This window comes from Pipistrellus hanaki (genome assembly GCF_964339955.1).
Source record: "Pipistrellus hanaki genome assembly, chromosome: 10".
Taxonomy (NCBI): Eukaryota; Metazoa; Chordata; class Mammalia; order Chiroptera; family Vespertilionidae; genus Pipistrellus; species Pipistrellus hanaki.
In genome coordinates this window covers 20,344,416-20,372,039 of record NC_140512.1, presented here as the reverse complement: position 1 = coordinate 20,372,039, position 27,624 = coordinate 20,344,416, and the positions used below count along the sequence as shown (strand labels likewise).

At 37.3% G+C, this 27,624-nt stretch overlaps 1 protein-coding gene across 1 annotated transcript in view; it reads right to left on the bottom strand.

Annotated features, from left to right (window-relative positions):
- GNAI1 (G protein subunit alpha i1) overlaps nt 1-27,624 on the bottom strand; it is a 69,735-nt gene that overhangs the window by 14,976 nt on the left and 27,135 nt on the right. The window contains exons 2-4 of the mRNA XM_084897043.1: nt 10,268-10,310; nt 10,030-10,171; nt 118-275 (exon numbers count right to left, since the gene is read on the bottom strand). Of these exons, the coding sequence (XP_084753169.1) occupies nt 118-275; nt 10,030-10,171; nt 10,268-10,310 (343 nt within the window). The remainder of the gene's footprint in view (nt 1-117; nt 276-10,029; nt 10,172-10,267; nt 10,311-27,624) is intronic.

Genomic DNA, 27,624 nt, shown 5'->3' with positions numbered 1-27,624 from the left:
TATCCTGAGCTGTACACGAATGTGTTAGCCAATTCTGCAATAAAACTGACTTGGAGGTATACTTGATTTGCAAGTAATTACTCATGATGGTTTACTCCGGTAGTTATGATTACTTACTATGCTGCAGAGTCGTTCAGCTGGTACTCTCGGGATCTGTTGAAACAGGCTTGCACACCGCTATCTTTCCACAATCTCTTTATAACTCCGGCAAGTTCCGCAGTCATGAAACCTTCTTCAGCGGCTCCAGCGAGCACAAAGAGTTGGCGTGCATCATCCTGAACATTAAAAAAAAAATTCTTTTTTAAAGGAAAAAGAACACTTACAAATAAAAAGTACAAAGGGGGCATCATAGATGACTAAAAGTGCAATAGTGAATTTCCTTTCTGTTTTTTATTGGTTATCATAACTTTTATTTTTCTAACGCACTGCTTTAACAAATTGGTTCACCCAAAAGAGCCTAATCTTGACTCATGTGTCTATGTTTTGTGAGGTTTTTTTTTTGTTTGTTTGCTTGTATGTGTGTGATTTTTTACAGAGAGGAAGGGAGAGCTATCAAGGCACGAGGGAGCTGGAAGAAAGACTACACTTACAGCTACTGAGGGGACATAGTAATCACCTTCCACAACAGTCTGTTGTACACTGAAGATTATCCCTTTGAGAAAACAAAGGAAGAATGTATGTCTTGCCACTCCTTCCCCAAAATGTGTCTAATCTAAAAAACACGTGAACACTGCTAGAGATTATTTTAAAATAGAATGTAATTAAATGTTAGCTTCCTGATGTTCTTTGTAGAAGCACATTAAGTTCAGAGGACAGAGAAATCAATGTGGAAATAAGAATAATTTCACAGAATGATCTGACACTCTCAGAAGATTTTGAAGGTGTACACAGTAGTCCCCCTCAGCCTGCAGTCTTTTTTTCTCTGCAGTTTCGGTTACCCAGGGCCAACTGAGACCCAAAATATTAAACTTCTCTGTACACGGACATAGTCTTACTCCATAACCCAGCATCACCTGAAACAGATGACCCTCTTTCTGAAATATCACCAGAAGGTCAGGAGAAGCCTAGCGCTAGGTCACAGTGCCTCCGAGATTCACCTCCCTCCATCTCAGCACGTAGGCATCTTATCATCTCACAGCATCCCAAGACAGAGGAGGGCAGTACCACAAGATTTTTGAGAGGTAGAGACAGACACCACATTCACATAATTTTTACTATAGTATATTGTTATAACTGTTCTGTTTTATTATTAGTGTCAATCACTTACTGTGCCTAAATGATAAGTGAAACTTCACCTCAGGAATGTGTACAGGAAAAACATAGAATGTAAATGTATAAATACATGTAAATGATTCAATACTATTCCTGATTGCGGGTACCACTGGGGCTCTTGGAACATAACCGCACAGATTATGTTAAAGGGAAGACCACTGCACATTACAGTCAATGGGCCAGGAGGTAGGGGCAGGTGATTGCTAATGCAGATATAGGAAACAAAATAAAGACAGCTTTGGAATAGAAAAAAATCATGATGCATATAGAAGACAACATGGAAAATGTTTAAATAAAGAAATACTATATATAAAGTTAATTAAATGTCCTTAAGTTCTAAGATTATAAATGTGTTCAGCTATTCTTTATCCGCAGGTAATCAAGCAATAAAAAAAAAAAAAAAATCAAACTTGAGCTGCTCATAAAAATTCTAAGTTTTCTAATAGATTTCAAAATGTGGTAAAAGGTGAAATTACCTTGTCAATATATTTTATTTAACCTATATATAAAATATCACTTCAACATGCTGTCAAGACATTTCTGTCTTTTTTTAAAATATATGTCTAGTCTTCAAAATCTGTTTATTTTATATAGACAGCGCATCTCAATGCAGACTAGACACTTTTCAGATACTCAATAGACACATGTGGGTTGTAGTTATAGTGCTGGATAACACAACACTACTAGTCTTTAGGTTTTAACATAGTTCATCAAAAATGGGGGTGATGGGAAGCTGCTATGTTCACAGAGATTCTCCTTAGCCTGAGACTTGTAGCTTGATGTTAGCTGGGTGGGTAATCCCTACTTTTCTCAATGGGCATTTTTTTTCAAAGTCCTGTAGTAGATGTTTATAAAGTGACGGCACACATTATGACAAGGTGTACAGGAGAGAAGCCTTTGGTGACACAGACTAGCAGAGAGTACTAGCTATCAATATATAATAAATTCCTTCTGCTGCCAATTTGTGAAGCATTTTCAGATGAAGCCATCATGAAAAATAATTACAATAAGTCTCTCAGCATGGGAACATATTAGTCAGCATATGTTTCCCATTTTAGTAAATCACAAGAGAAATGCATGCAAGCAAGCAACACATGTACAATATCCTTAATACACCCCAAAATAACATGGTTTCAAGTCATTCTTAGCACTATTTCCAGTAAACAATTATTCACTTTTCCTAATAATTACCTACATATATATGAGAAATTTCTAAATTTGGTCACTTTTATTAAACATCAAACAATGTTCACCATCCATTTTAGAAAAAATACTTTTTACTTAGTGAGTTTTTTTAATGATTTTTCATTATGACATGTTTATTAAATTGCAATAAAATGTCTTAAGAGAAAAGACCAATATCTTCTAATATGGGGTTTAAAATTGCATTCTCTTCACACTTTCTAGGAAGAAGCCAGAAGAAAAGACATGAGAAAATTTGGAAGCTATATTTATGAACTGTACTCTCGGTGACATTCAAAAATGTCTCTTCCTCATCAAATGTAAAATAGTCTTTTTCCCTTGAAAAAATAATTGGAAAATTCATTTCCATGTCATTAGCAGGGCATTCAGCTATCTGGAGATGAGGTGATAAATTTAATCAGGAAGGCACTTCAGAAATTACTCTACATATTTTTTGGTTTTGCATAAAAAGAACTCAAGACACAGAGAGGTTAAGCAACTTATTTAAAGTTCCACAGATAATTAGTCACCCAATTACACATATTAGTCAACAATGAGTAAATAGCCATGGCCTAAGACAGGATAAATTAAAAATAGCAAAATAATGACAATAATCTTCTGTTGCCTTGGAATGAGGTTTCTCAAGATTCGGGTAAATTAATGTTACTCGGAAATATTTATAAATAAGAGTAGCGTGTACCCAAACAGTGTGACTTAGGATGGGAAAAGGATAGGGATTACTGAAGTAAAGACTGGAATTTAGTCAGAAGGGCTACAGGTTGGAAGAGCTTTTAACAGAAACTCATTTGTGATGTTAAAAAGAAGTGTTATTTGCCAGGCAACTGTTAAGTAATGAGAAAATTCTTTGGATTATAGCCAAGTTATTGTTTTCAGAACTAAAAGAAAATAAGATGGCTTAGAAACTGTAAGTCCCAGTTCATGTAACCGCATGCTTTGATAACTCAGCAGAAGAACTAAAATGCTACTGTGTCAAGAGACATGACATGGCGCCATCTCCCACTGGTGGCCAGGGGACACCTGACATGCTGCATTCATTGAGCGAGAGCACATTTTATATGAATCTGGCAGCCCCTCTATGAGAACTCAGGAAAGTCTGTTCAGGATGGGGAAGGGAGATTTTCAGGGATCGTGGTGGCTGTCCTCTGACATACTAAGTAAGGGTCATTAAAGGTAAGAAAGAGCCAATTTTGTATCTGAAAACAGCACATGCAGAAAAAGGAGAATTCTTAGGGTAGAAGATACCAGATTTCAATTCCATAAGAACAAAACTATTTATAACCAAAGCTATCTAAAACAAAGGAGAGGAATGAGACTGCAATTTTTAAACACAGGCTAAACGATTCTTTACTGTGACAGAGCAGACAGATTTATTAATGAGATTAAGAGTTCAAGTAGAAAAATACCAGAAAACACTTCGACAGTACAAACTAAAAAATATGATAGAGTCTTATACTGATGTCATGATTGATATATGAATAGAGATCTTTAGTTTTAATGGCTGAACTCAATTATTTCTTTAATAACTTTGTCAACAATCCTGGACAGCAACATATGAAAACTATTCATATGTTTAATCCACTACAACTCTATAACATATAACAACTCCTGCAATTTGAAGATGCCTATATTGCTTCCATCAGAGTTAGTGTGCCCATAGGAAATCCTGAGAACTTGAAGGGGGTCACCATTTCATGGTAGCAATCCCAGACTTTAAAGAATTGCTTTGAATAAGGAATACATAAATGTAAAACATTTTTCTCTAAAAATGCAAATGTAATCAAACTAAACATGACAGGAAAGGTCATTTTTCTTTTTTTCCTAGAGCACTGCTTGAAAGGGGTGAAAAGCCTAAAATTAAAATAATCTAAGTTAATTTTAACTAAACAGCAATGGCAAAAATTCTTACTCAAGTGAGCATGAGCTTTATTGTGTCAGAAAGGGAGATTACAATAAATGTGTTACTCAAATACAATTTTTATGCATCTTATAAATTTTTATTTTCAAGTAAGTAAAATTTAAAAAAATGTTGGAAGTGTTCTTTATATGCACAATAGAACCGTTTGCTAAAAGAAACACGGAAATATGATAATCGATCCTTGAATTGGGGGACATAGAAAAAGAGTGTGCTGGAGGCACATATTACATTCTCAATGAAGGTTAATACCCCTTTCCTGTATACATCAATCAATATTTCTCAAAATCAAAAACAATATAACCCTATATAATCTTAGTTCTCAGACATAAGCCAGAATACAAAACCAAACACTCCCTTGGAAAAATAACAAGTAGAAATAACTAGGAACATTTTGAAAAATACTGGGGAGAGTGGGCTAAAAGGATCAAATATGAAAAGCCTGCAGTGTGTATAACAATGATGTTAATGTAGTTCAACAGGATACAGAATCCTAAATCTGAACTTATTATATGATAGTCAGCAAGGTATGTTAATAGGAAAGAATGACTGTTCAAAAATTAATAAATAATTAAGATAGCCATCTGAAGAAAAGAGTAATGTCAACACTTACTGCATACATATAACCAAATGAGTTTCAGAGGCATTGAAGAACAAACATAAGAAGCAAAGTTAAAATTGACTCCCCTAAAATACTTTTAAAATAGCATTGAAATCTACTTGGTAAATATTTAGTTTAAAGATTTTTCTAAATGTAAACATAATGGAAGAAATAATAAGGAAAGATTAAAAAAAAATAAAAACCATAGATTAAGGCAAGCAAAATGGGAGAGAATATACTATGTATTAGTGAGCAAAGGGTTAATACAAATGTACACACAAACAAGCAGATAACAGAAACACCAAGACTGCAATAAGTAAATGAATAAGGGATAAAATAGACCACTAACATAGAGAAACAAATCAGTAATGCTTTCAACAATAAAAAATTTTTAAAAATTAAATGCTTTAAGCCCTTAAAAAATAGTCAATAAAGAAAATAAGCCGAAACCGGTTTAGCTCAGTGGATAGAGCATCAGCCTGCGGACTGTAAGGTCTCAGGTTCAATTCTGGTCAAGAGCATGTAGCTTGGTTGCGGGTACATCCCCAGTAGGGGGTGTGCAAGAGGCAGCTGATCGATGATTCTCTCTCATGGATGTTTCTAACTATCACTCTCTCTTCCTCTCTGTAAAAAATAAATTAAAAATATATTTTTAAAAAAAGAAATAAAATAAAACTATAAAATTATACTAAAAATTGAAACTGTAAATGAAATTGAAAGAAAATTCAATAAAATACCCAGTAATTTTTCAATGTAACGCTCATAAATTTTTACTACTTAGAGAGTTAAGAAAAGGTCTTGTCCTAAACTGCTGCTAGGAAGGCAAATTGGTACAACCTTTGTTAAAAGCAATCTGGCAGACAGACATAAACTGACTAAAGAAATTATTTACAAATTAGAGGGACAGAGAAGTAGCCATCGTGCGGGAGCAAGCTGAGGCATTAGGGAGAATGGGAGCTTGTTTAAGTCAACCCCAGGCAAGGCTTTCAGCTCCGTGTAGCCCAAGTCATTCCGACTTAAGTACTTGTCAAACTCTCTGTGAAGAAGGCTGGTCTGTGTTTTGATTTGTTTTTATTTCCAAACTATTTCAGAACTAACACTATGAGAAAAATAAAATTTAAGTGACAAAGTACTATGTAAATCCATTTTCTTAAACTATCAGAGTTAATATATGTTAGTTACTCTACTAATCTGTCTAAATGCTGACTCTTAATTCTGTACTCATCCTGTTTTTATGGACAGAAACTGGCCCATGGGCCACTTAGAGCCACACTGTTTAAGCAATGCAGTGTGTCTTAGACATGGTAATATGCCCATACATAATGCTTCCCTAGCTTCACACTACTAGGAAGAATCTAATTTATCAATACATTATCATTCAGAGACTGAATACACAAATTCCGAGAGAGTTTTGAGAGGATATTAGGTACAAAATTTGATTGCTCTAAGTCATCCTTAAAAACAATTTTGTTTCCTCTCATTTTAAATAACTAATGTGTAATATGCTTTGCAAATCTAGTAGTTGCCAAATATGAAGCAAACCACAGCAAATAAGTCAGCATTTCTTAAAATGTTCATTCTTTTTAGGCAATTTTCACCCAATTAATCTACATATCAAGATGTAATTCTAAAGATACCAAAGGCTTTTTGTTTCCTTTGTCTCAACAGGAATGTGGGGAAGCTGATTCTCAAGTTCAGAGACACATAATAACCTTGATATTTTGATAAAAGAACAACAATGAGATGCATGCTCTTAACCTACCATGTTTCCCCGAAAATAAGACAGTGTCTTATATTAATTTTTGCTCCCAAAGATGAGCTAGGTCTTATTTTCAGGGGATGTCTTATTTTTCCATGAAGAATATGGTACACATTTACTGTTAAGTGAAAATAAAGGAAATTTATTACCTGCATACGGTATGGTAGTACGGTAGTATGGTAGTTATCAACACAAATCAGACAAACTGTGAATCCTATAGTCTCAAGAATTTACTCATTTATTCAATGACAATCATCATCTTCTGGAACATCATCATAACAATCCAATTCCTGAATTTCCTGGTGAATTTCTTGTGACTCCATTTCTTTCAGAATCAGTGGACCAAATCTCTCATGTTTAGTCTTGGGAGGGGTGGGGGGGGCCCTTATTTTCCGGGGGATGCCTTATATTTCACTCAGAAGGAAACCTGTAAGTAGGTCTTATTTTCGGAGGATGTATTATTTTCGGGGAAACACGGTACCAAATACCAATCCTATGAAGCAACAGAGACTAAAATAATGTGATTCTGACAAGAATAATAATAGTGGTATAATAATTATAAATAATCACAATAGCAGCAGCAAACATCTATTGAGTGTTATAACCAAAGCATGTTGTAAACACTTGGTGTTCATTATGTCATTACTGTTCACTACCTTCCGAAGTAGATGTCATTATTATTTCCATCTTATTATAATGAAATAATCTCATAGAGGTTAAAAAACTTAATAAGTGACTGAGCTAGCGAAGAAAACAATATATCAGTGGGGAAAAAGAATGCAGCCCGGAAACACGGATAATTTAATGCTAATGGTCACCTTTTCAAGTCACTAAGAAACTGAATATTTAATAAGTGGTTGTAAGGCAAGAGATGATCGGATTATAAAATACACTTAGATCGTACAATCTCACATTTCCAGGTGGGTGAAGATAAAAATCTAAAGAAATAAAACTGAATATTCTAGAAAAATAAGAGTAGTTTTACAGTAATTTTAACTTGAATATTTGTCTAACAAGACACAACATAAAAGTCAGAATCAATTGTGAAAACAAAATTAAAAGTTCTGTAATAAGAAAAATATTATTTAAAAGAAAGGAAAAGAAATATATTGAGAAAAATATAAAAAGGGTTAATATCCTTGATATTTCAAAAGACACAATGTGAGTAGAACAAATAACAGAATTGAGTGAAGAACATTAAGAGGAGTGCATGAAAGGAAAAAAAAAAATTTCTCACCTCACTAAAAATCAGGAAAATAAAAAATAAAAATAAAAATACTTTTCACTCATGAGATACTAAAAATTAAAATGTTGATAATACCTAAATTGGCCAGACTGTCATAGACACTGATGCACAATTTCTAGAAAAGACTATTCACGTTGCTTTTCTAAAAGCAAATCTTCGGTACATATCAAAATTAAAAATCTAGTTACCCTTTAACTCAACGTTAATACTTCCAGGAATTAATTCTTTAGAAATAGAAATATATTCACCCTTTGACTTTATTGTTTCTTATTTTATAAAATGCCCTTTCTTTATTTTTTGTCTAGAAAATTTTCACACGTTTCATTACCAAGCTCCCAAGCTCCCAGGTCCCCTCCTCAAGCCCAGGCCATGTTTAATTCATCTCTGTATTTCTTAGCACAATTCCAAAAGCCTCAGAGTTATGTATAAGCTTGTGTAGAAGCAAGTCAACAGAAGACAGAATGAACTGATCAAAACAAAGTGGAAGAATGAACACATTTGCATGAAGTGGTTAATAATAGCCATCGTACACAGAGCAGGCTGAAGGTGAACAGGGACTAGGGTATAACTAGTGTCCAAAAGGAGTGGTGAGAGTAGTTACTCTCAGTCAGTCCTGAAACAAAGTCCAAATTATATTGTTTTTTCTTTCAAAAAGGCGGAAAATGGCAATGTTCTTTGAGAGAAAAATAAGAAATAAGAAGACTTTATAACAACTGCTTGCATTGACCTTTTGTTACTTGCTGGAGGCCACAAAACCTTGCTCTCTAATCACATGTAAGATATGAATGCAGAATACTCTGAGAATTTGATAAAAGTTTTAAATTACCATAATCAGAATTAGTGTAAAGTAAAATTTATATAAATTCTTGACTTTTATCTAAGGGTGGTTCCCTCTGTATAAGACTAAGAGCTCAAAAAGCATTTGATAAAAGTACAGATTCAATGGACAAGTAAAGCAAAAAAAATGTCTGGATATGATCAAACCTTGTTTCAGAAATGACAATTGAGAAGAAAGTTATGAATTATTATTAAAACGATCTTGAAATACTTGAAAATATTAATTCATTACACTAAGCTTTTAAATTTTTGTTTAAAAGGAGATAAGAAAATTAATACAGTATAGTAACCTATAACGAAATGTTAGGGTAACAAAAAAAACAACACCGATTTTATAGATTTATCTAATGTATTATTTTCTAAGGTTGCCTTCATTCATTTTCTTCCCTATTAAGTATGAATAGCCTCTATACAAAAAAAAAAAATCTTCATACTATTAGTAGGAAGGTGGCATATACACATTTGAATACATAAAAATGCAAAGGAATTATAAAACTGTAGTCATAGCAATAATAATACATCTACTTTATACAAAAAAAAATAAAAAATAAGCTGAAGATTCAGTTAATGTTTTCTAAGATCAAATTTTAAACCAGTTATTAAAAATATATATCAGTGAAGAAAAAAACTATATTCAAAAAATGAAAGGACCTTGTCTCCTAAGGTCCTTGTCTTTAGCTCTGACATTCTGATATATGTTTCCTCATAGCCAGTTACTTTCCTATTCTAAAGACATGCAAGCTTTTATTCTGTTTTCATTATAAGAGATTAGATTGCTTTTTTAGTCTGGGCATGAATACAAATAATTAGATCATTTCAGCATTCCAAATTACAAAAACAAATTTAGAAGAATGCCAGTGTAGGCAGTTTACTAAACTCAGCAGTAATGACTAAAATTTGTTATGGAGATAGGGAGGAACCCAATATCACATGATATATAGAAAACACTGCAACAGTTATTAAATTGTCCAAATCTTCTGATGGACAAGGAGAATATTCTAGCTATAAAGGGAAGATTACACACTCTGTGAATTCTTATTTCATTCACTTCTAAAGCTTCTGACTTCACTCGCCATCCTTTGATTCCTTTTATAAAATGGTTCTGAGATACCTGATAAATCTGTTTTTGTGGCATGGTATTATGCAAGTTATTATTCTTTATACTCATCAGGCCTGCTCCAAAGAATTTAATAACTTACCGCCCGAGCTGAGTCACCGAAGTCTATCTTCAACCTGCCCATGGCTCTAATGATAGCAATAATGGACTGAATGGTGTTACTGTAGACCACTGCTTTGTACTGTTTACATTCTTCCTCCGAATAGCCAGCCTCGTGGATAATTCTAAGGAGACAAAGGGAAAAAGAAAACACTTACTTCCTTTGATGGAAGGGTACAGTTTAACATAAAAATACTAATTTAATGTTTAAATCTACTTACTTCATTTGCTTCACAATTGTACTTTTCCCAGATTCACCAGCACCTAAAAAAAGGTAAAATTGTACAGAATAAGGCATTTCTAACTTCATCAGATGTATATCCAACTTCCAACGCACACACTTCGTTTTTCTTTCTCCTTCTGTCTCTTACGGTGGAATTTTATATTATATCAAAACTATCTTTGGTATTTTCTAAACACATAAACAAGTTCCCAAAAATAAGTCCCATCTGTTTATTACTTCATAATACTTAAATTCAATAAATAAAACTCAACTGAAAAAAAAATGCTTTTATTGTCCACATATATTCTCCAAAGCACTAAAAATTTCTATCTATAGATAAAGTTTTATTCGAGAGTTTGAGCTTCCCATTAAAACATGTTTTAACTGTCTGGCCAATAATGATAATTTAACCTTTGACTTTTGGGGTGTAAATGGCAGTGATGCCAAGAAGTCAGATAAACATAATTTTAAAATATTACACATTAAAATAGCCACGTCTCGTGCAATGTACGCTCCACCACTATTATCATCGCCAACATGATCTGCTGCTCCAGGAGGCAGTGGCTTATGCAGGACTGCAAAGTTTCCCCCTGTTTGTCTATCTTCCCTGTCACCCAAGTGACAAGGGCTCCTTAGCCCATCCTAAACCTCTCCTTCACTCCCTACTGATATAGGAGCTTCACACCATCTGAGTCCCTGCCAGTATGCCACCGTCACGTGAAAATGTTACCAATGAAATGGCCTTTGTAAAGTAGGGCTCTCTTATTCTTCACACTTAACAGTAGCTGCTATCTTAACTTAACCAACTATTTGTCAGGCTCATCCTGATGGGTAGGTACCGAGAACATCTGCGCATAGAACATAAATAAGATATTACAATTCTATTGTTTAGCTCTGTGATTTTAAACTGGTGTGCCCCAGCATACTGGTGAACTGCAAGAATTTTTAAATTTAGTCAAAGGCCCGGATCTCTTTCTCCTTAAATTGTCAAAAATAAATAAATAAATAATAAAAGATAACAGCTAACACAATAGCTGTCCAGTATGAATGAATCGAAATCATACTCGTTTTTTTTGTCAGATTGGCAAACATACATATTTTGTATTGTGTCGCAGAATTTTAGAAATTAGTTTGTGTGTGCCATGAGATAAAAAGGGCTGAAAATTGCTGGTTTAGCTGCACATTGTCTTTGGCCACAGCTACATATGAACATATTTATTGCTATTTGAGACAGGGCTCAGGATTTTCATTATGAGCTATATTCCCATTTTCCCTAGCCATTCCTTCAGTGCTTTATGCTCCAAGCATTACCGAATACAACTTATAGTTCCAAGAACACCTACTGCTGATCATGCCACAAATCTTCAGACAGTTTCCCTTAACAAAATGTGATTTGCTCCACTTCCTCCTGCCACCCTGGTGATCCTCTATCAACCATCACACTTATCTCCATCAACCTTTCCTGACACACTCCCCATGTGATCCCTGTCGCCTCTGACTTTGCACTTATTTCTATTTGAATTCTCGGCAGCTATCTTGTGTTAGACACGCAATCAACCAGAAACGCAGTTGAATTTACTTAAGCTATTTATGACTGATACAATTGGATGGCACATTTCTGGGCTTCCTTCTCTTTACCCCCTTCCCCTTCCAGCTACACACACACACACACACACACACACACACACACACACTAAATTATCAGAGGGATCTGAGAACAGGCCATAGTTAAATGTCCTATTTGAAATTCTGTGGAGGAAATATTGCTTAAATTTTATTTGTGATTTGATATTCAAATTATTTTCCCAAGATATCAGTACATTACATAGAAAAGCAAGAGCTGAATAAAGAACGAGGGCGTTCTTCATTTTCAGATAGCTTTGAATCATTCTGGGCATCTGCCAATAAAAATAATTCGAAGATAAACCACCCATTATTATTAATTAACAACAGAGTCCTTGGTTCTGTGAAAAAAGCACAACTGTAAGCATATGGCTCACACATTTCTCCAATGGGAGAGGTCCACCCAGCTATCACACCTGGGTGGTTCCCGCAGTGCTGTCTGCAAGAAGGCCTGTGGGTTCCTAGGCCACTGCAAACTGAGTCAGCAGGAGCCACGCTATAATGGAACCATCTAGATCCCAGTACCCATACGCAAAAGGGGTTCCATAGGCACAGTGAGCTTCACTGAACAGCCAGCCCCCCATGGCCCATTCTGTCAGTGAAATAACTCAACAGTTCAAAGGGCTAGAGAAGGGCTTACTTACCTGAGATAGGCTAGTCGGGTCTGAGAGCCACTCAAGGAGAAACATCAGAAATAGTAGACAATATAATCAAACTACATTTAACACAGATAAAAAATTTTAAATCTTCATGAGAAAAGAAACAAAAATTTCCTGGTGTTAGACATTATCTTAAATTCTAATTCACTGCATAGCTCTTAAAATAACTGGTGGCATGAGACACTTAGCTTACTTTGCAAGAGCATCTAGTCAAAGGCTTACAGCTCAAAAAAAAAAAAAAATCCTGCTATCTGTTTAACATTCAAGTGGGGGGATGGCTCTCTTATTAATTGAATTTCTACTTAATTTCTTGCTAGTTGCAAATACTCTTTGTGGAATACATGTCCTAGAGGCAGAAGTGCCTGGGAAAAATTAGCGTTCAAAGCTTAGCAATTTATGTAACTAGTTTTCAATTCTCACTTCTATGCAGAGCCCTAGTAGGAACATTACAAATGCTACACAGTTACGGTTCCAACATTCTAAATATTTCAGCCTAGCATAGAGGGAAGAGTTAGTTAAAGGTTGTTCTCAAGTCCACACAGTCATGTTTGAGAAACTGGCAGAAAGCAATATGAAAAAAAGAAAAAAGAAAACACACACACACACACACACACACACAAAAAAAAAAAAAAAAAAAAAAAAAAAAAAAAAAAAAAAAAAAAAACTTCAAAGGTGGTGGACGGGGAGGGAAGAAAGAAAAGAGTAAGTTGTCCTAACAATACTCAGGGGGGGCAGCTATTGCTTTTCATCTAAATCCAGAGGCGGTTTGAAAGGTTGGGAGCACCCTTCCTTTAAGAAGAAACAAGGACTACGTAACATGTACTGGTCAGGAAAGATTGAAGTGTGTGACCACTGCAGTCACCAGGTTAGGCTGGTGAAGGTAACCATGTAAAACTGCACCTGGGAGAGCAAATATTGAGCACAGCAGGTGCACAAAGTGGAGCTCAGCATCTGATGCTAAGGGACCGCAGGGATGATGAGAGGACGAAGAGCATCCCTCAGTAACATAGAAGGAACTCCTCTGCAGTCAGGGGGACACGAGGCAGCTATTAAAATGCTAATCTACTTTTTAAGAAATCCTACTTTTTATGTAGAATGAACAAATTAAAATGTTTACATTCAATTAAAACTAAATTGCAATTACATCCAAGTTACAAATGCATTTGAAGTCACTTATATTTATCATAGTGCTACTATAAGATTAATAAAATCAAGGTCCTAATATTTAAGATAGAAGCAAAGAAAGCCAGAGTAAGGACAAATATAAACTAAAAACAAGAGGCTTAATTATCCCTATTTAAAGAAAAATTTTCTCCTCCCCTCCTTTTTCTTAGAGCATTTATTTTGGAAACATTAAAAGTACTTTCTCATCTTTCAAATATATGTATGAGTGTGAATATATATATGCACATACATATATGCCCAGATATGTACGTATACTTTTGAAAACTAAGCCTTTCTTTTTAAAATCAGATTTACGATCCAGAATGTCTTTCTCTAGGACCTGGGAGCCGCTTCTTTGAAATGTAAACATTTAGAGAGGAGATGGTGCCCCGTTCTGGTTTACATGAGAAGGTAGCATCCTAACTTGGGTGGGTACCTCCTCCAAGTGCAAAACTGTCATAAGGTAATGAGAAGTTTGTTTCTCCTCTGGATGAGGCCAATTATCTAACCCAGATGGCCTCCCCAGTTAACAGGTAAAGTTAGTGGACGGGGAACTACAAGGTGTGGCAAAAGGTGTTGTCAAGCCTCGTATTTAAGGACTAGTTACTGTTTGTTTTTGAAAACATGTATGCAACGGGTTGCATCACCTTGGATATAGAAGGGGATGAGATTCTTTTGTCTGTGAAATCGTTAGTGACTACAGGAGATGCACACCACGCTCGGGGTCAACGCATATTCAAGAATAAAAGGGTTTTCTTCCTCTACTACTTTTGTGAAAAGAATTCTTGGGTTAGGATATTTTGTTTTTAGTTCTAATTCCCCAACAGGGGTAAGAATCTAAAAATATATATTGTTTTACATTTAAGTATAAGAAGCTCTGAACTTATAGTTAATGAATACACAGGGTGGGGCAAAAATAGGTTAGAGCTTATTCTTGTATTATTTATTATTGTATTTTCCATATAAACAACTGTAAACCTACTTTTGCCACATCCTGTATTAATTATTTACTAGTCATAAATCATAAATAACTGAGCAAAAACACATGAGAACAAAAATAAACTTGAGTTTTTGACAAACCAATGTATGGTTCCTTAAGGAAGGAGAACGTTCTCCGCCTGAAATTATTTTCATAAATTCATGTAATTATCACTGGGAGCAAAGTCCCTCATGTGTATAGGATCTATGTAAACTATAAAACAAAACATTTTTGTAAATTTAAATGTACATATTTATAAGACATTTCTGACATTCTGGAATGTAACAATAAGCTGATGACTATAAATACCAGAATCTATATCGTCCAAATTCCCCACTCTCTCCAATCTTAATTTCTCATAAAACAACTACAGCCTGCGTCATTTGTGCCTGAGATAGGTACCATGCTATCAGACAGAGCAAAAATGGATGCACACTCAAGGCTACCCTAGAAAGACAGGACAAAACAATGAACTGTGGGCTCTTTCCTGGCAGCCCAAAGAGACCACGCACATCAGCTAACTGAACTGAGAAATCAGTGTGTCTACAAGTCAAGTCTACAGATTCACAAGGTGAGGGTGAGGAATGATGGAGGGCTGAATGGCACAATCATATTCCTGGAGGTCTACAAGTTTCCTACAATTTTCAATTCACTGTTTTCACTTGTATAATGGTAAATAATTTACAAAATTCTGAGTCACTTAAATGAATCCATATGGCTGAACAGAGAGCCATATAATTTCAGGATCTGAAACTGAGCAGAGCCATACAATTCCAGGCTCTATATTTAAATTTGTGGCACAAAGTACTAGATATTGTACCTTGCTTAGGGCCCCATCCATCCACCACTCGATCTGATTTGGGTGTTAATCACTAGACCCCTAACCATCAAGGAAGGGGTCATGTGTTTGTTTCTGGCCAATCAGAGTTTGTAAATCATAGGGACTAAAATTTTTTATGCTTATAGATGCTTTATATAGAATATAAAGTAACATTTCATATATATATATATATATGTATGTATGTATGTATATATATGTATATGTATGTGTATATATGTATAAAAATTTATAAAACTTACAAAACAATCACTTTGAATACAGTGATTTCCCACCTCCACCCACCTCACCAAAAAAATGAGGTCTAGGCACCAATCAGGTACCTTTTGTGCGAAATGTATTGAAAAAAAATCACAGCACTAAAAGGATGATGTATAAGTGGGCTGCAGAAGCCATTTTCCACGATCACATCATGAAGTACACTGTTTGAGGAAGGAGCCCAAACAGGGAAACAGCACGGAGACTAAGAGAACCCCAGGATGAGAGCAGCCTGGCACACCTGAACCTTTGATGAAGTCATACTTAGGGAGAGCATTCCAGCTTACCACCCAGAATGGAACCCCCTTTGGAGCATTGGAGGGGGCACAGGCCTACACCGGGACTGGCTTGGGCAAAGCAAGAAATATATCTCACTCTTCATCACTGAAGACAATTTCACCATCATTTCCAAGCTATGAGAGCCAGTTTTAAGTTTGCTTTCTGTGACATGGATCCAAAAAGTTTGGACTAACTCTGTGCCAAGTATATTACTTTAATTATCTTGAGCTAATGAGGGAAAAACAAAAGTTAATGATGCAGTTGGGCCAAGTGATGGTCAAATGATAATCACTGAAGGCTTTACAAAAGAAAGTTAGAGAAGTTTAGATAGAGGAAAAAAATGTGGAAAATTACTCATTAACAGCCCAATGTAAAAGAGATATGCTAAATCCAAAAAAAATCATATTGCAAATATAATTTATTATAATTAATCTATCACTATCATTAAATTAATATTAATTTTACTTTTAAATTTATATATTTTATATATTTATATATACATGACAGTGCAAAAGTAGATTTACAGTTGTGAGTATGGAAAAAAGTTTATTCTTCTATTATTATTCATCAATTATTGTATTACCCATTTATTATTATATTATTTCCCAGAGAAACAACTGTAAATCAACTTTTGCCCCATCCTGTAAATTTATAAAATTGTTTAGTTTTATAGTTTGCGTAGATCCTATAAACATGAGGAATTTTTCTCCCAGTGACAGTTACAGGCGTTTATGAAAATAACGTGGAGCCACACAGGCAGAGAACGTTCTCCCTCACTAAGGAGCCACAGATTGCTTTGTCCAAGACTCAAATTCATTCTCATGGTTTTTGCTCAGTTATTCATGATTTATGACCAACAGGTAATTAAGATATAGGCAAACCTTTTCAACTTTTCCTATGTCCACTTACAATGTTCCCCAGGCCCCTCTCACATTTCTGAACATGCGTAGGCAGAGGCACTGCCTTTTGTTCCCATCATCTTTTCAAGGATGTTTCGATCAGAACAAACAGTCCTGGAAGACAATGTCTCCTCTGCCTCTGGGCACAGGGCAGGTCTGTTTACTGTCCAGTACAGTAAAGATAATGTGTCCTCTGGGACAAAGGTCAGGCGGGCTTACTGCACGTTATGAAAACATACATTGGGGATCCCTAGGTTCAGGGTTCCTCTACTGCAACATTACCCACTGCTTGTATAGCCATCGCCTGGCTCTCCTTCCCTTGTCCTTAGGGGAATCGGGCTTGGGAAATCACCATAATAAATGCTGATTCTCTAGCAACTGCAATTGTTGCAATAAAATCCCTTTTGTCTCTGAACCAGAAGTCTCTTAATCCTCTGCTAGCAACCATGAAACTGTGACAGGCTAACTTGTTAGCTTGTAAGTAGGGTAAAGCCTCAGACACTGAACACACTGTTCTGCTCAATTTACAATTAATTCCCATATTTCTGTGACTAAAGGGCACTTCCAGCCGTTGTCTCTATACCTGTACCCAATCTTTTTGTTGTTGTTAATCCTCACTCGATGATATTTTTTCCATTGATTTTTAGAGAGAGTGAAAAGGAGAGAGAAGGGGGAGGAAAGGGCCGAGGAAGAGAGAGGAGAGAGAGAGGGGGGGGAGGGAGGGAGGGAGGGGGGGAGAGAGAGAGAGGGAGGGAGGAAAGGGGGGGAGAAAGAGAGAGAGAGAGAGGGAGGGAGAGGGGGAGGGAGAGGGAGGGAGAGGGAGGGAAAGGGAGAGGGAGGGAGAGGGAGAGGGAGGGAGAGGGAGAGGGAGAGGGAGGGAGGGAGGGAGGGAGGGAGGGAGGGAGGGAGGGGGAGAGGGAGGGGGAGAGGGAGAGAGAGAGAGATAGAGATAGAGAGAGAGAGAGAGAGAGAGAGAGACATCGATATGAGAGAGACACATCAATTGGTTGCCTTCCTGTACGTGCCCGACTGGAGTGAGGATCAAACTGGTGGTTTTATTTAGTGGTTAGAGTGCCACCTGGTAGACCAAAGGATTGCAGGTTTGATTTCAGGTACGTGCCCTTGACTGTACCCAATCTTTTTCTTCTCACAAATATCAACTCAAATAGGTTTGTCCAATAAATCCAAAGAAAAAGAACAGTGGTTCTCAAAGTATGATCCAAGGATCAACTGTATCGGCAGCACTTAAGAAATGTACATCATCAGGCTCCACCCAGAATTCACTGAGTAAGAAACACTGGGAGTGGGCCCAGCAATCTCCGCTTTAACAATCCCCCAGGTGATTCTGCTGCAAGCCAGACAAGAAGAACCACTGAGGTAGAAGAAAACTCAAATAATCACAGTCACTTGGCTATTGATTAGCTGTAAAAACAACATATTATTTTTATACAATAATTTTCCTCTTCTCTCAAAAAAGTGGAGACAAGTAACATTGTTTTCCATTACTACAAATAGCTTATTATAAGGCAGCTGGGCCTTCGCTGGTTTGGCTCAGTGGATAGAGTGTCAACCTGCAGACTGAAGGGTCCTGGGTTTGATTCTGATCAAGAGCACATGCCCAGGTTGCGGGCTCGATCCCCAGTGAGGGTGTGCAGGAGGCAGCCAATCAATGATTCTCATCATTGATGTTTCTATCTCTCCCTCTTCCTTCCTCTCTGAAATAATAATTTTTTTTTTTAAAGGCAGCTGGATTTTCATATCTACTTCCCCATTTAATGTGGTGCAATATAGTACTTTGGCTGAAGTATATAAAGAAAATCCATTTTCATGTAATTATGTAGTTAGGATAAGAAAGACCATATCATTAGCATTTACAGATAACTGTGGATAGCCTACACCAGAACTTAAAAAGGATAGTTTAAAGTTTGGTTATAATGCATTTCTATGAACTTTTCATACTTTGACACTGTAAAATCCATTGGTCTATTCTGTACTTGAAATGGATCTTTGACCTATGTATGATACTGAGTTATACAGAATTGAATGATGATGAATTTCAATATATAACCCCCCAAAAAAACAAACAAAACAACAACAACAACAACAAAAAACCACTCTGCTTTTTAATATTACCCATAATTTCACCAGGAAAGGCCTTAAGTCTTAGGAGATGTGAAGCTCCCTGTGGTAGGGGCAAGTTTTTTAAACTTCCCTTCATTTATTCAAATTTTTTTGTGTGTGCAAAAGCTCACATTTTATTATTAGCAACAAATACTGTTCTGTTAGCTGTTTTTCTTGACGTGACAGACTAACTCTGTCAAATTCACAAGTTCAACTAACCATAATTTATCTATCAGTCATTCTTTCAAGTAAATATGGTATTCCAGGAAAAGGGCAACCAGCTCAATTCACAATGCAATCACACAGCTTTGCCTCAGATAAGCAGCATATTTCGACATGCAGAGGTACTTAGGATGTGCTTCTCATATGGTCACATGGAATATTAAAGAGTTGTGTACCTAAAGATCCGGAGTTAATGAAAATAATGACCTTTAGGACGTCCTCATTTTTTTTTTTTTTTTTAAATCATAAGTGCCTAAAAGCAAAGAATACCATGAGTACTAGAACAATTGGGAACTACTGACTTGACCTATTGTTACTATGGTACCATTAGAGGGAATAACAACAGGATAGAAAATCCAACGTATTTCTAATATGAAAATGGTCTCAGGGCCTCCAGGGCCTATGGGTCACTCCCAGAGCAACTGGCTTCACATCTTTCTCACCCACTGGACTACACGCTGGGACAGAAGAGAGCCCTTGACTTCTGTCACCATGATATCCCCAAAGCTTACTCCTGGCACACAGCAGGAGAGCGAGCAATGAGTATTTATTCACTGGCTTGGAAGATAGGAAGGAAGAGAGGGAGGGAGGGAGGGAGGGAGGGAGGGAGGGAGGGAGGGAGGGCGGGAAGGAGGTCCATGAAAGTATAAGAAAATGTAAGCGAATATTTCTATGCACTGTTAGAAGACCATGAGAAATAAGAAAAAGTGGGGTGACTGCCCATAAAACAGGCTCTCTCCTTCTTCTATTATAATGCGAGCAGTGCCTGGGAATGTGGTAACTAGTGAGTGTATTTCTTATCCTCCCTTGCTGCTGTCAGCCACATCACCACATTTCTCATCAAGCCAATTGTGTGTAAAAGAAAAGCAGCCTTGGATTCTCTCTCTCCTGATCCTTCGTATGAACTGGGAAGCGGGTGTGCCGAAGGTCCTTTTCCTTCAGTGCCCAGGGTGGTGGGACACTGAGAAGGCAGAATGCCCACGCCAGGCAGCGCACCCAGCACTGTGGCCTTTTGCCTTTGACGTGTTACCTGGGAGAATTCAGCAGCTGTCTCCTTTAGGCCACGGTCGGGTTCAGTTTCTTTGACACAGAGCTTGGCTTTATGCTGACATTTTTAAATGTCACCTAGGTTTACATACACAAATATATAAATATATAGATGTATAAAGAAAACAAACAAAACCCGCCAAAACCTACATTAAAAACACCATAAATAAAGTGGAAAGGCAAACTACCGGAGAGTGGAAAAGATTAGTAATAAATGAGTATCAACGTGTAGGTTTCCTTAACTCATCATGATTTATAACATGAGTTGACAAGAAAAATGCCAATATTCTAAACAGCAAGACAACAAGGGTAATTTACAGAGACAACGTAAACATATACAGTATTTTTAAACTGCATATATAAATACAGTTGTTGCTCTGCATCCATGGAAGACTGGTTCCAGGACCCTACCTCAGACACCAAAATTCGAGGATATTGAAGTCTCCTATATAGAATGGCATTGTATTCCCATATGGCCTATATCTGCACACAGCTGCAGTAGGATGTGCCTGCACATCACTTCATTCACATGGATTCAGCACCGTGCTCAGGCCATACATGGCAAATTCAAGGGTTGCTCTCTAGAACTTTCTGGAATTTTTTTTTAATTTTCACATATATGATCCACAGTTGGCTGAATTTATCAATGTGAAACCTTGCAGATATTAAAGACTGACTATCCTCTATAAAAAAAAGAGCTAATATGTAAATGGTCATCATGCCCTCACGCACACTCAACACTGGGGAGAGAGAGGAATGGGGACCAGCCAGGCTGCGGTCTGGGAGAGAGACAAGCTGCCCGCCCCGGGGTCCCGGGTCTCTGTGGCTGCAGCCCGGGTGAAGCCACCTGCCCAGGGTCCCCTGTGGCTGTGGCCGGGGGCGAAGCCAACCCTGGGCCTGAGTGCCTGGGGCCGGTCAGAAGGAGGGAAGTCTGAGTCTCAGATGTGGGGTGAGGCAGAGGCGCTTAGGGGTGGTCAGGCCAGCAGGAGAGCTGCTGTATGAAGCAGCCACTGTATGGAAAGCACAGCACTGCACGTTGAGGACGAGTGAATGGGAGTAAGAGCTGTGCTTCTTGGTCTCATGAGAGGGAGGAAGAGGTGGCAGGAGACACTTCGGATTGGATGGTAAGAAAGTAATGAATACATGCAACATCTGCTAGTACTTAAAACAGCAACGCTGCTACTACTGTATCTTAAAAAAATGTTCAATTGGCCCACTAGCAGTCTGAAGTCCCTCTTGAGCCACTCTTCTAGGAAGGACACTGATCAATAGGAGTATGTCCAGAAAGGTGGCATCGAGGACTATTAACTACTTCGTTTGAAGGAAGGAATGTTAATGAAAGAAAAGACTAAGAGAAAAAAGGATGTCTAATAAGTAGCTGAAGAGCTCTCACATGGGAAGAAAGGTTATATTGTGTGACACTCAAGGTTGAATTAAGATCAATAACAATTACACAGAAGCAAATGTGGCTCAAGTAAGAGGGAAAATCTGTTAATAATATGATGCCAATGTCTATAAAACCTTATCATCTGTCAATAGGATGTTATTCCTCCAATCCTCAATTGTCGCAGACATATAGTTTCATTTTACATCAATATATTAGTTAAAAAGAAATGGGGCAAATCCCAATTTCCCATAGTTAACAATATTTTACATACAATTAACATTTTGTTAAGGTTAGATCTCATGTTAGGTGTTCTGACAAATAATAAATGGCAGGGAGTGGTGAAGGGGGGGAGATAAAAAAGGAAGAGAGAGAGGATATGGAGCAATTACAGAATTCTGGATTATGCTACTAAAAATCATTAAACGTATTTGTACTATCCTCATGCACGCAGTTGTGTTAAACAGTAATAAAAAAAACGACATTGAAATCATTCTGCCCACAGGCAGTTTCTGCAGAGTGTCCAAGTCCCAAGATCAATGCAAGACCGGCTTTCACTGTTTTTCTCATCACAGTTCTGTTCATCAAAGAGGAGTGAGTCCAAAAATGATAAATAGTGGGGCGGCTTTATCTAATACAGAAGTCCAAAGAGTTTATACCTAGCGGATAGGTGGCGTTATGAGACAATAACATATTTCTACTACTTTAGTGGGATTCTAGTAGAAGTAAAATCCCCCCTCAAGAGGAACTGAGAGACTGTAGGTCTTTCGACTTATAAAAGTTAAAAGCTTCTTGGCCATGTTAGACATCATAAACGAGCCAAGAGAGCGACTGCCGTGGCGCGCGGATGGAAAGTCATCCCAAGTGCCAGCCGCAGGACGTGGTGTCTTCCTAGCACTGTCCTCTCTCAGGCCATCATTCTCGCTCCCAATTTTAAATCCAGGACTATTTTAAAGAGAAAAAATATTATTTTTAAATTCTGACAAATCGTGAAAATAAAAATGTTAAAAACCAGGCAAAGAACTATAAAGATAATGAGAAAACTATTAGGTGAAACCAACACACTACAGATAAGATAGGACAGCAGCAATAAGGACAGAATAAGGATAGGACAGCAACAATAAAGAAAGGAAAACAGAGCGCGAGAACTGGCCAGAAATACACAAGCCTGTGAACTTAGAATAGTAAATCTCACTAATTATTTTTTTTTTTTAAAGTCATAAAATAGTTTCCGCCAAACCAGTATGGTAAATTGTAAGAGGGTGTGGGAGTAGGAGTACACTGGCTTGCTGTTACTCAGAGTAGAAGTGTAATGGCCTCTCAGAGGGCCACCGAAGATACACTTCAAAAGCCTGAACAATACCTTACATCCAAAAGCTATGATTTTTAAAGAGATCTGTCCTAAAACATGTATGCATTGAACAATACCCAAAACAAATTATGATATTGCCATATGAATATACTTTAAATGAACATTAAAACTGTGATGACTCTGCATGAATTGACATAGAAAATACATAGCCTACATTATGTGAGGGGGTGGGGGGGGGAGGGAGGGAAGCAGGCTATAAAAAAAAGCAAGCGTATCGACAGATACCATCCTATATAATAAAAGGCTAATATGCAAATCGAGTAAAAGGCAGAACGTGACACGCACTGGGGGCAGAGCTGCCCCCTGGTGGTCAGTGCGCTCCCACAGGGGGAGCGCCGCTCAGCCAGAAACCAGGCTCATGGCTGGCAAGCACAGTGGTGGTGGCAGCAGGGCTCTCCCGCCTCCGTGGCAATGCTAAGGATGTCCGACTGCCACACATCTCCCGAAGGCTCCCGAACTGTGAGAGAGTGCAGGCCAGGCTGAGGGACACCCCACCCCACCTCCCCCGCCCTGAGTGCACACATTTTGTGCACTGGGCATCTACCCTGTTTCCCTGAAAATAAGACAGTGTCTTATATTAATTTTTTTCTCCCAAAGTTGCGCTAGGTCTTATTTTCAGGGGATGTCTTATCTTTCCATGTGCTAGGTCATATTTTCGGGGAAACACTGTAGTATGAATATATACATATACAATCAAACAGTATCTGGGAGGATATATACCAAATTGTTACTATTCCTTGAAGCTAGGATTATGAGTGTTGCTCATTTTCTAATTATATATATATATATATATATATATATATATATATATATATATATATATTTTGATAAATTGATTTTATAATAGTAAAATATTTTATAAAAAAAATAATCTTACAATGGAAACCAAGTAAATAAAATGTAAGTGAGCAAGTGCAAAAAGAGATACGCTATATGATGATTAAAAAATAAGAAAGATTTAAAAAGAGGAAAAAGCTAAAATAATTGCAAAATATCATAAAAAATAAGATGTACACATATTTAAGAATGCTGTAAAAGACAAATTATAAGATAAATATTTTTAAAAGAAAAAAAAAAAACCTAGTAAGTTGGATATCCACATGCAAAAGAAAGAAGTTGGACCCTTACCTTCTACCATATATAGAAATTAACTCAAAATGCATCCAAGGCCCAAACATAAGGGATAGAACTATGAAAAGGAAAGCACAGGGGGAAGCACTTTGCAGCAGGCTGCAGCCTAGATGGAGGCTACCTGTCCTTGCTCCTCACCAGGGAAAGGATTAACAGCTGAACGATAGCACAATCAACTTGGAAAACCAAGCGAAGTGTAGCTGATTGGAAATATTACATCCTGGGAGCACTGAAGAAGCCACGGGAGGCTGGTAAGTGGAGCGGAGTAGAGGAGAGGGAGAACACCCCTGGAGCAGGTGAGGCCGCTGAGAGGCCTGAGGGCTATCCCAGTCCAAATCTCCCTCCCTCCCTCCCTCCCTCCCTCCCTCCCTCCCTCCCTCCCTCCCTCCCTCCACCCTCCCTCCCTCCCTCCCTCCCTCCCTCTCTCTCTCTCTCTCTCTCTCTCTCTGGGGGTGTGAGTTCTCAACCCCACATAGAGATCCCAAACCGAGAGCAGCAGAGACAGGAAAAGAGCCCAGGTGGCATCGGGCAGAGGGAATCGGAGGGATTCTGTCTGTCTGGGAAGCTGGGACCACATCTCTCCAGCCTGGTGAGTTCATTTTGGTCTCCAACTGCTGGAGAGGCTGCGCTGCTACGTTTGGGTCCAGCAGAGGAGTCTGCGGGCTGTACCCAACAGTGACTTTGAGGGACCTTCTATTTTCCTGAAAGATACTGTGCAGAGCCCCAATCAGTGACTGATCTGTTTGGCTGCCTCCTGCACACTTCCTATTGGGAATCAAGCCTGCAACCTGGGCATGTGCCCTGACAGGGAATCCACCCATGACCTCTTGGTTCATAGATTTATGCTCAACCACTGAGCCACACCAGCTGGGATCTATCAATAACAATCTTAAATTGTAAATGGATTAAATGCTCCAATCAAAAGCCATAGGCTAGCCAAATGGATAAGAAAATATGACTCATATATATTCTCTCTACCAGAGATGCATCTCAGAACAAAATATACACACAGGCTGAAAGTGAAGGGAAGGAAAGAAAATATCCCATGCACATGTAAATTAAAAACAAGCTGGGATAGCAATACTTATTTATATCTGACAAAACAGACTTCAAAATAAAGGCCGTAAAAGGCAAAGAAGGTCACTACATAGTAACAGAAGAATTGATCCAACAAGAGGATATAACCCTAATAACATACACACCCAACATAGGAGCAGCCAAATACATTTAAAAAACATGTGGTGGACTTTACGGGAGAGATCGACAGCAATACAATCACAGTAGGGACATTTACATCCACTATCATCAATGGATAAATCTTCCAGACAAAAAAATTAACAAGGAAATGACAACCTTAAATGACACACTAGACCAGATGGATTTAACTGATATTTACAGAAGATTTCATCTCAAAACAGCAGAATATACATTCTTCTCAAGTGCGCATGGAACATTCTCAAAGGCAGACCACATGTTAGGACACAAAATAAGTCTTTACAAATTCAAGACAATCAAAATGATATCACACATCTTTTCAGATTACAATGACATGAAACTAAAAATCAAACATGACAAAAAAGCTCAAAAATATTCAGACACATGGAAGCTAAAAATCATGTTATTAAACAATAAATGGGTTACAAAGGAAATCAAGGAAGAAATCAAAAGTTACCCAGAAACAAATGAAAATGAACACACAACCCAAAATCTATGGGACACAGGGGAAGCAGTCCTGAGAGGGAAGTTCACCGCATTACAGACCTACCTCAAGAAGCAAGAATAATCTCTAGTAAACAACCTAACCCTACAACCAAAAGAATTAGAAAGAGTACAGAGTAAGCAGAAGGAAGAAAATAATAAATACCAGAGTGGAAATAAATGACATCGAGCCTAAAAATAAATAAATAAATAAATAAATAATACGAAAGATCAATGAAACCAAGAGTTGGTTCTTTGAAAAAATGAACAGGATTGACGAACCTTCAGCTACACTCACCAAAAAACAAAGAAAATGAACCAATATAAATAAAATCAGAAATGAAAGAGGCAAAGTTACAGCTGCTATCACAGAAATGCAAATGATTATAAAAAAAAAAAAATACTATGAACAACCATATGCCAACAAATTAGACAACCTGGGAAAAATAGGCAAATTCCTAGAAATATGTAATCTTCCAAAAGGAATCAGGAAAAAGCAAAACAACTTAATAGACAAAGAAAAATGAATGTAATAGAAACAATAATAAAAACACTTCCAGCAAACAGAAGTCATAGACCAATGGCTTCACAGGTGAATTTTACCAAACATTCAAGGAAGAACTAACACCTATCCTCCTCAAACTATTCCAAAAAATTCAAGAGAAGGGAAGAGTTCCAAGCTCTTTTTACAAGACCAGCATTATCCTAATACGAAAACCAGATAAAGGCACAATTAGCCGTAACTGGTTTGGCTCAGTGGATAGAGCGTCGGCCTGCGGACTGAAAGGTCCCAGGTTCGATTCAGGTCAAGGGCATGTATCTTGGTTGCTGGCTCGTCCCCAGTAGGGGGTGTGCAAGAGGCAGCTGATCGATGATTGTCTCTCATCGATGTTTCTAACTCTCTATCCCTCTCTCTTCCTCTCTGTAAAAAAATCAATAAAATATTGATTTTTTAATCTATTTTTTTAAAAAGAATTTATCAAATACCTCTTGCCATTAAAATTACTGAAATATTATATGAACAATTTATGTTTTATACAGTTTTATTTTTATACACACTAGCACACTAAATTGCATTGTCACTTTTCCATTAGCAGATTCATGATGTTAGCAGCACTTTAAATGAAGAAAAGAAATAATAAGAGTGGCTCTAATGCAACAGATCTGTGGATGTGAGGTGAGATTTGTGAAAAGACCGAAGCACTCAGCAAGAAAGGACTTCTAAAAGTCATCCAGCACCTCTGTTAGCCTTTGGGAGCACTAAAACTACACACATCATTGCTGACAGATGAAAATCTGTTATTTTTAGATTTTAGAGGGGAGGGGAAAAAATCCAACTTCCTTTAAAAAGTCATTCCAGAGACAAACAATATTTAGAATCATAAAATTCCTATTTATACTCAATACAAACCCTCAAATAGTCCAGCTTAAATCCACTTCCTCTTGTTTGGTCTTGGTGGAATGTGCAAAACAGCTGACCATTACAATTCAGCCTCACATATATAGTCTTCAGCTTTCTCTTTTACAGGGACAAATATGCCACCTTTAGCTTTTCTCATTGGCTTTTATTTTCTACCCATTAAAAATCCATTTATCTGATGCACCTCCATTACTGTTATAAGGCCAAGGGAAGAAGCAGGTGGTATTCTCATGCTCTGAATTATCAACCAGTTAGCATTGT